At 37.9% G+C, this 10,043-nt stretch overlaps 1 protein-coding gene across 1 annotated transcript in view; it reads right to left on the reverse strand.

Annotated features, from left to right (window-relative positions):
- GTF3C3 (general transcription factor IIIC subunit 3) overlaps positions 1–10,043 on the reverse strand; it is a gene marked incomplete at its 5' end in the record, with an annotated part of 53,386 nt that overhangs the window by 36,107 nt on the left and 7,236 nt on the right. The window contains 4 exon segments of the mRNA XM_006167774.3: positions 2,601–2,772; positions 3,976–4,076; positions 8,561–8,630; positions 9,604–9,751. Of these exon segments, the coding sequence (XP_006167836.2) occupies positions 2,601–2,772; positions 3,976–4,076; positions 8,561–8,630; positions 9,604–9,751 (491 nt within the window).

A 10,043-nucleotide genomic window follows, 5' to 3' on the forward strand; every position in this document is an offset into this window, starting at 1 on the left:
GTGAGTTCTAAGCCACCGGGTCCGGGACATGAACCGCGGTCGACTACGTGGGAGTCCAGCGACATAGCCATTACGCTAACTGCTGGTTCCCCATGTCACTTATCTAAACTGGAAAGTTTAAGAGTTCTTTCCTAGTTCATTTTTATGATATGAGTGACCTACTGTCCCAAAATGTCAACAGTACTTCTCTAGATACAGAAAACTTCTTCTATCATGTTATATTTTAAGAGCTATGACTTCCTCAATATTTTATTTAAAAGATCTTTTACTTTTATTTTTAAGTCATCGGGTACAGGACTCGAACCATTGCTGGCCATGTGAGAGTCTAGTGATGTGAATGCTACACCCTCTGCTAGCCCCAATATTTTATTATTTAAAGTTCACAATTTTAAAAAATTATTTATTTTATTTATTCATTCATTTATTTTTTTAATTTGACCAGAGAGAGACAGAGGTTGAGAGTGAGAGAAAGAGGAAGTGAGAAAGCAAGCCACCAGATTCAGGACTCGAACCCTGGTAGGCCATGTGGTAGTACAGCGCCTTAACCACCATGCCACCTGCTGGTCCCAGCCCCAATATTTTAAAGCAAGACTATTACATTCTTTTAAGTTGCCAGAGGGCATGTACACTCACCAAAGAAACAGCGAGAAAAAGGGAGAGGAGAGAAAAAAGTCACACCTCAATACCTTTTCTCCATTCCTCCATCCTGTGGGGATTTCAGGCATATATAACTGCCTGCATGTTTTTCAAGCTGCCAAGATCAGGACCCAAACTGCCTGTGGTTTCCAACAACTACCTTAACCATTAGGCCACGAGCCTGGCAAAGAATAATTCCATTTTTTTTTTAAGTAACAATTTATTTAGAGTGCGCAAGTAGGTTGGTGATTAAGGCAATGGACTCCCAAAAGGTCAATCACGATTCAACTCCTGGACCTGGAGTTTACTTCCTCATCTTCTCTCTCTCTCAGGTCAAATAAAAAAATAATAATAATACTGGGACCAGCAGTTGGCGTAATGGCTATGTCAATGAACTCCAACGTAGTCGACCGCAGTTTGACTCTCGGACCTAGTGGCTTAAAACTCATGCTGGGTGTTTGTGCGTGAGTAACCCAAGATCACTAGAAGAAAATGGAGAAGGGAATGTGGCTGGCCATCCCCCCAGGGGGTGATTTCTCACTTTCCGTCTCTTTCTTTCTGGTGAGTGCACATGCCCTATAGCAAAAACCTCTCCAAAAAAATAAGTAAATAAATAAAATAATTTAAAAATAATACTACTACTAAATAAAATGGGACCAGCAGATGGCATAATGGTTATGTCACTGAACTCCCATGTAGCTGACCGCAGTTCAAGTCCCGGACCCGACAACTTAAAACACACCAGGCACATGTGTGTGCATGTCCAAGATCCCAAAAACATGGAGGACTGTGGCATGGCCAATCCCCCAGGAGGTGATTTCTCACTGTCTCTCTGTCTCTCCAGCGAGTGCACACACCCTTTAACAAAAATCTCTCTCAATAAATAAGTATTTTAAAAATAAATAAATAATTCTTAAAAAAAAAAAAAAAAGAATTATTTATTGGGACCAGCAGTTGGCATAATGGCTATGTCACTGGACTCCCATGTAAAATAGATTTTTTTTTTTAAAAAAAAAGAACTATTTATTGGGACCAGAAGATGGCATAACGGTTTTGTACCTGGACATTCGTGTAGTTGACCACAGCTGAAGTCCCTGATATGGTGGCTTAAAACTTAGGACAGGCACATGTACATTTGTGCCCAAGGTACTGAGAGGAGAATAGAGAAGGGACTGCAGTGTGGCAACCCCCGGGGGGTGATTTCTCATCTTCTGTCTCTCTGGCAAGCACATATGCCTTATAACAAAAATCTATTTTAAAAATTAATTTATTATTATTATTATTATTATTTAATTTACTATAGGGCACGTGTGCTCACCAGAGAGGAAGAGAGAGAAAAAGTGAGAAAGCAAGTTGTCAGGTCTGGGACTCAAACCACAGTCAGCAATGTGAGAGTCCAGAACCTTAAGCACCATGCCAGCTACTGGTCCCAGTGATTCTATTTTTAATACATCTTTTATGCTGGCTCAATAGGAAATCGTACCGGAATATTTTTTTGCTTTCACATATTTCTTTTAAGATTTAGTGTGCTTCATAAGCTATATTTCTACTTTAAATGATTTGTTTCATATTACTATGGATTTAGGCATAGTGCAATAAAAAAACCCTATGAAATCCAATCTTGAGCACATATTTGGTATAAAACACTGACATTATTGTACATTATTTTCTCCCAAAATAACATTCTACATATAAATATGTAAAAACTCTTCAAAAAATTAGATATCACTCCAAGTCTGACAAGTTATTACTAGAAACCAGAGCAGGCAAGTAAAAAAGAACCTTTAACTGAACTATTTCTTCAAAACATCAGTGAAAGGAAAATCACTCAACGTTCTGGCAAGACAATTTAAAATAGTGACTTTCAAAAAGCTGCCCTAAACCAGAAATACTTCAACCAAGAAAAGTAAATTCTTGCCTGATTATATGACTAAAACTTCTCCATCCCACAAAAAAAGCATTACCTGCATGCCGAAGCCAAACTACTGCAAGGTTGTATCTCTCAGAGCAAACGAGTGCACTGAGGAGGGGAAGTGCAGAATTATATTCACCAACATCCAGAAAAGCTTCAGCAACATCTAGATAGAGGTCTCCCATATCTTCGGGATTCTGTTCCACCAGCGTTGTCAAGAGAGGCTAGACCCCAAATAAAAGCCTGAAGTCAAATATTCATTACAAATATGCACATCTATGTATATAATGTACATATCAGTTTTATGCAGACAAAAAGGAGCAAGGCTTAACAAAAAGCAGCTTTACATTATCATTTTTCTATTCAATTCTGTATATCTATTAAAAAGAATTCATACTTCCAACATTCACTCAGTCAGCACATTTTATGGACTTGTGAAAAGGTAGGCCTTTCAGGAACTAAGACAACACTGACTCTTATGCTCTTCTTCCAACTACATACCCAAGCCTCAGGACCTCTATGTGGCTGTTCTTCAAAAGCTGTTATCCTGGGGAACCAGCAGTTGACGTAATGGCTATGTTGCTGGACTCCCACGTAGTCGACTGTGGTTCGCGTCCCGGACCTGGTGGCTTAAAACTCACGCCAGGCACGTGTGCGTGCATGCCCAGGATCCCAAGAGGAGAATGGAGGAGAAGGGATTGCGGCGTGACCATTCCCCCTGGGGGGTGATTTCTCGCTTTCTGTCTCTATGTCTCTCTCTGTCTGTCTGGCGAGTGCACGTGCCCTATAGCGAAAACCTCTCCAAAAAAAAAAAAGCTGATATCCTGTATATTCCCAAGGTTTACTTCCTCACTTCATTCACGTCATTACGGAAGACTTTAAGACCTTATCAGGAAGACCTTTCTGTATTGAAAACGGAAAGACTCTCAACCCCCAATATTCCCTATTTTTCTTCCTGTATTTCTCCAAAATACATAATACCAATCAATATCCTATGTATTTGTCTATCTAATCTCATTAGAACAAAGGATCCATGAGGGTAGGGAATAGTATATTTTACTCACTATCTTATTGTAAGATCTCCCAAAGAAGATGCCCAATACTTTTTTTATTTCAATGAAACACTTGGTCCAAATTCATAAAAAGAGAACAGCTGTCCAAATTATTACTAAGTGTCCTAAGACTCAATCTCAAATTCTAATCTCTAGTTGTACCCATTTTCAAAGAAAATCAAATTATTACGAATCCAATTTCAAAACACTTTATGTTTTAAAAGATATTTCATGGAAATAAATTTGATATTTATTGTGACTTCCTTGGCTATTAAAAAATGTGAAAATCTTGGGACAAGTTACAATTTCTTGCCATCTAAAGAGAACAAATTGTGGATCTGAAACACCTCAAGTGCAAATCTTAGTGATACTTACATTAAGTGGTTCAAGGATGTTGAGATGTACCAGGCAGACCATCAACTTCACCATGATATCTATTGGTACACCCTCGGGTATGGAGCAGGTAACACGGCCAGCTGTGGAACAGAGAGACAAGCAGCAGTTCCTACGTGCAAGCTAAGAATGTGGGGCAAGTGAAGCAAACTGTATCTGCTAGGTAAGACTCACTTCATTCAGTCAATTCTGCTTGGCCAATTCTGTTACTGGGATCTTATACATCCTTCAGTCTGCCCTTTGGTAGCAACGATCCTTCCTATTCTTTTCTTAATACCTTATCTATTTATCCAAAACATATATAAACTCCCAAACTTGCTAGAACTGTAGAGAACTAAAAAGACAAAAATGTCCAGGATGTATAAATCTTTTTTCTTTTAGAATTCAAAAGCCTCTTTCTAGACTTTACTACAAAGAGTTAAGAAAATGATAACATAAAACTGTGCTTCTGAAGTTGCTGATGTTTTTTAATCTGCTATATAGGCACTGTGTTCACCAGAAAGCGAGAGAGAGAGAGAAAGTGAAAAAGCACTCTCCAGGATGATGGCCATGCTGCAATCCCTTCTCTTCAGGATTTTGGGCACATGATCACTTGCACCTGGCATGTTTTTCAAGTCACCAGGTCCAGGACTTGAATCGGCCATGTGGGATCTAGCCACCTTAACCGTAATGCTATAGCTGGCCCATTACTGTGTTTTTTATCTAAATGGCTTTTTGTTTTAAAAAAAGTTTTTGCTAAGGGGCATAAGCACTCACAGAAGAGACAGACAGACCCGGAAAGAGACTGAGAAACAGAAAGTGAAAAATCATTCCCCGGAGGGATGGCCACACAGCAATCCCTTCTCCTCCGGTCTCCTTTTGGGCATGCATGCACGTGCACCCGGCGTGAGTTTTAAGCCACTGGGTCTGGAACTTGGAACAGCAGTCATCTACATGGAGTCCAGCGAAGTAACCATTACATCATCTGCTGGTCCCCCTAAACAGCTTTAAAGCCCTGGAAATCAGTTAAAAAATATTTCACCAAGACCCCCGAAACACTGAGACAGAAGTTATTTTAAATCTGATGTGTGTCCTGGTGTGTTCAGGGACCAAGGTGCTGGAAGCTATTCTCTAAACCCTATCTTCTAGATCCCTAAAACACTAAGACAAGTAGAGAAACCTCTGTTCTCTCTCTGTCTCTTGTCTGTTTATCTATCTCTCTCTAAATTTTACTTTTTAAAACACTTCTTTTAACCTTGGGCCTTTTCTTTCTCTTGCTAATTTCAGAAGCCATTTTAAATCTGAGGTGTGTCCTGATTTTCATTTTTTTACCTTTAAATTTTTTTTATCTTTTTTGGTTGCTTTTAATCTAGTTTTTTTGTTTGTTTGTCCCCCCCCCCCCCTTTGGCTTTTATTTATTTAATTTTTTTTTTTTAACCTTACTTTCCTACTCTGCTCCTCAGTCTCCACATACTGATTGTCTAGACAGGCTTAGGTACACAGCAGCTAAGCATCTGAATACTTTTAGGGTCACTAAAATCCTCAATTCTTATTGAACTTCCTGCCTTAAGGAATAAACTCCTTTTTATAAATCCGAACTCAAAATCTTTCTGTGGATACCACACTGCAAAACACAGTAGAAAAGAGATTTTGTCACGGAATAACCAGAAACCACCATAAAGGTACAAGAAATATGAGAAACCAAAAAACTTTTCTCTCCTAAGGGAAAAGAATAATCCTTCATCATTCACAGACAGTAGAGTGGAACTCATGGAAATGTCCAATAGAGAATTCAGGATATTCATAGTGACAAAACTAAATGAGATGAAAGAACTGAGAGACAATGAACTCCAGAAGATGCAGGAGAAAAGAGACAATGAGTTCCAGGAGGCAAGGAAGTTCTACACAATCTTAAAGAGGAAATACACAACATAAAAAAGAATCAAATGGAAATGTTAGAGATGAAGGCTATAATACAGGAAATCAAAACCTCCCTCAAAAGTATTAAAAGCAGATTAGTCCATGCAGAAGATCAAACCTCAGATGTTAAAGACAAAACCTGAAAGACAAAACCTCTGGCCTAGAAAAAATAACCAAAAACATGAGAAAATAATCCCCCCAAAAAAGAGATACTATAAGAAAAATACTATAAGAGATACTATAAGAGATACCATTAAGCACCCAAACATCTGGATCATCAGTATCCCAGAAGGTGAAGAAATTAATAAGGGCATTGATAATCTATTCCATGAAATCCTGGAAAAAAAATTTTCCATATCTAGAGAGGCAAATATCTGGACCTAAGAAATACAAAGGACCCCAAATAGAATCAACCCAAGAAGCTCTTCTCCAAGGCACATCATAGCCAGACTGGCCAAAATCACAGATAAAGACAAGATATTAAAATTTGACAAGAGAGAAACACCAGGTTACATATAAAGGTTATCCCATCAGGCTATCACCAGACCTTATCAGAAACAATGCAAGCAAGAAAAGAATGGGAAAATATAGTCAAAGTGTTAAGCAAAAAACAGATTCAACCAAGAATACTATACCCAGCAAGACTGTCCTTCTACGGGAAGAAAAGATAAAAAACATTCTCAGATAAACAAAACCTAAAAGTATTTACCAACACCAGACCAGCTCTTCAAGGAAGTTCTGAAAGGAGTGCTGTATCAGGAAAACTAAAAACACACATACAGAAACAAGAGAACAAAAGCAACCAAGAGGGACCAGCAGTTTAGTGTAATGGCTATGTCGCTGGATTCCCATGTAGTCGACCACGGTTCGCATCCCGGACCCAGTGGCTTAAACTCGCACCAGGCACATGTGTGTGCGTGCCCAAGATTCCGAGAGGAGAATGGAAAAGAAGGGATTGTGGCATGGCCATCCCCCCTGGGGGGTGACTTCTCGCTTTCTATCTCTCTGTCTCTCTGGCGAGCGCACGCACCCTATAGCAAAAATCTCTCCTAAAAAAAAAGCAACCAAGAAAATGAGCAACTTAATGCTAAGGACAAGAAATATCAATAATAATGTTGAATTTTAACTTCCAGAATTTAAACGAAAGATTAGATCACAGTAACACTGCAGAAGATAGATTAATTATGTAAGACTGAACTGGTAAAACAGAATTTTATGACTTTTGACTAAAACAGTACTGATTATTTTTTTATTATGCTTTGTTTTCCCAATTTAAGGATTTTGCTTTCTTTTGAGCTATTGACAGGTTCAGTCATTTGTTAAAATGTTTTTTCTTGTTTTTTTTTTTTTTTCTTTAAATGGAAACATAAACTTTTCTCTCTTCCTGACCTCTCTGAAATTGGAAAATATTTGGGAGTATTCTTATTTTTGGCAGAATGATTATTTGCATAAGTTCAGTAATACCTGTTGTCTTGAATCAGAAACTGGACAGGGCTTTGACTAGAATGTCATATCTGAAGATTAAACCAGAAAACTATGGAACTAAGGTAGATCTCAAGTAAGTCAACAGAAGCTCTTGAAAAGATGGCCTGGCTCCATAAACAGTTCTGCTGGGCAGAGAGGATTAGAGAAGCTATATGAAAGAATTTGTACCATAAAATAACCTGAACTTTTCCAGCCCAGCATTGTAATCAGTAGCTATTGCAAAAGAGCAGCCACAACCAGAGGACTACGTTGAAGCCGACTGAAGGAAGAAAAAGAGACTGATCTTTGCTAGCAGATGATATACCACAGAATACTAGGTAGACAGGGCTGAGTTGAAAAGGTTTAGTGTAAACTGTGTGCTAGGTGTTCACTTTGCAACAGTTTGGGTAGTTGATATTATTTTCAGAACAGGTTAATGGGTGTGTTACAAAGAAAAGAGCTGGCGTAAGATAAAGCTGAAAGAGACACTTGGAGCCACACCTTAGGTATGACTTTCTAACCAGATATCCAATTACACATTTTAAGTTTTCAAACAATGAAGAGTAATCATATTAGTTCCTACTTTTATGTGAGTGCTTAGTTTGAAATAGAATTCTTTTTATCAATGAGAACATTTTAAGCCCTTTTTGAAACATTAATTTTTATAGAGCTAAAGCTGTTCAATAATTCATCCTTTTTTCCTATAAGAATGAACAAAAAAGATCTTAGGTCAATGAGAAATGTCATGTTCAAATGGACAAAATGAGAATAAAAGGAGAGCCATCTCTATGGCCTAGTGGTTAACGGAGCTAGATCCCACATGACTGACTGCAGTTCAAATTCCGACCTCGGAGGCCTGAAAAACATGCCATGTGAGTTAAGTGCCTAAAATATCAACATGGTGAAGAAATGAAGATTTCAGTGTGACCATGCCCCATTGTGGGATGCTTTCTCTCTCTCTCCATTTCCCCATCTCTCTCTTTGCTGAGTGCACATGCTCTCTGACAATTAAAAGGAAAAAAGGAACTTAAAATATCTTTTTAATGACCTTTGTAACTTGATACAAAAAAAAAAGATATGAAGTCTGAGGAAAAAAATGCTTCTTGGGAAAACCAATTATGAAAACATTAACTATCAATTCAAAACTTCCCGCTATGAGCAAGAGACAATTATATACAATCTATTAAACAGAGTTAACTATAACCTGTACTCTCTTCCAAAGGTCCTTCTTCTGAAGTTCTTTCCAGCACAATTCCAGAATAATCTGTAATTGTCTAAAAGAATGGGGCAAAAATAAAATACAGTAGTTTTATATGAAAACCTTTTTCATAATGCAAACATTTGTTCAGTACATTCAAATAATCCTTACAACATAAAAATAGGTTATATAAAGGTACACTAAGTCTTTTTTAAATAAGAAACCCTAACTGGGATACATTCTCATTTTTATATAATATTAGCTAGTGGTAACTAATGACACATAATTCCTCTGCAGCAAACCAACCTACTTTCCCCAGTGGCTTAACTGAATCAGAGTAGTCGGACTGTTGTATCCTACTATACTAAAGTAAGGCATGCTTGTCACCTGTGACAATAGTCCTACCTTTCATCATGTAAGTATATTTCATATTTCACACAGAAATACAACAGAATCTAGAAATCTACTGTTCCTACACAGACTATATCTTTTTCATATTTTTTAAAGAATTATTTTATTTAACTTTATTTACTTATTTTAATTTGACCAAAGAGGGACAGAGCAAGAGAGAGAGGGGGAAAGTGAGAAAGCAAGCTACCAGGACCCAAACTGCAGTCGGCCTCGTGGGAGTCTAGCACCCTTATCAACCAAGCCACCTGCCAGGCCCCAGACTTTAAATATACTGAGGCCAACAGAGGGTATAGTAGTTATATCGCTGGACTTCCACACAGCCAACCATGGCTCAAGTCCTAGACCTAGTGGCTTGAAACTCACACCAGGCACATGTGCGTGTGTGCCCAAGATCCCAAGAGGAAAACAAAGAAGGTACTGCAGTGCAGCCATCCTCTCTGGGGGGGTGATTTCTCACTTTCCCTCTTACCATCTCTGTCTCTGCCCAGCCAGCACACAAGCCCGAAGGCAAAAAACCTCTCAAAATAAATAAGCAAATAATTTAATATACAACTAAAATGAGGAAATGCCAATTTTTAAGAATTTCTAGAAGACAGAAAACATGTTCAAAACCTAATAGGAAACATCAGTGCTCCTACCTCCAAAGCTTTGTCATACTGCTTGTTAGAAATATACAGTTCAGCTGCTATGTTAATGTCTTCCATGGAAACTAGGTCCTGATGTTTTGAGAAAGCTTCTTCAATTATGTTAATAGCTGAAGTAACATCATTGGCTTCATAATAACTCCTAAAAAATAAGTGGCAAAATAGATGAGTACTTATTTAATTCTAAATAGAAAACACTTTGCTTAGATTCTCTAATTTTCTTAAAATTTGGGAGGAAAAAATAGTTTATTCTTATCAGAGCTGATCTAAAGAAAAATGTGCAATGTCTATAATGGCATATAACAGTCATAATTTCAAGCATTATACTCACCAAAAGCTACCATTTTGGTTCATTCCCTTTGAATCCAATATCAACCACTCATAAACAAGTCAATGGACTTATAAAGCATTTTACAAAATAGCTTTTCTGCTGA

The sequence above is a fragment of the Tupaia chinensis genome, unplaced genomic scaffold (assembly GCF_000334495.1).
Source record: "Tupaia chinensis unplaced genomic scaffold, TupChi_1.0 Scaffold145082_1, whole genome shotgun sequence".
Taxonomy (NCBI): domain Eukaryota; kingdom Metazoa; phylum Chordata; class Mammalia; order Scandentia; family Tupaiidae; genus Tupaia; species Tupaia belangeri.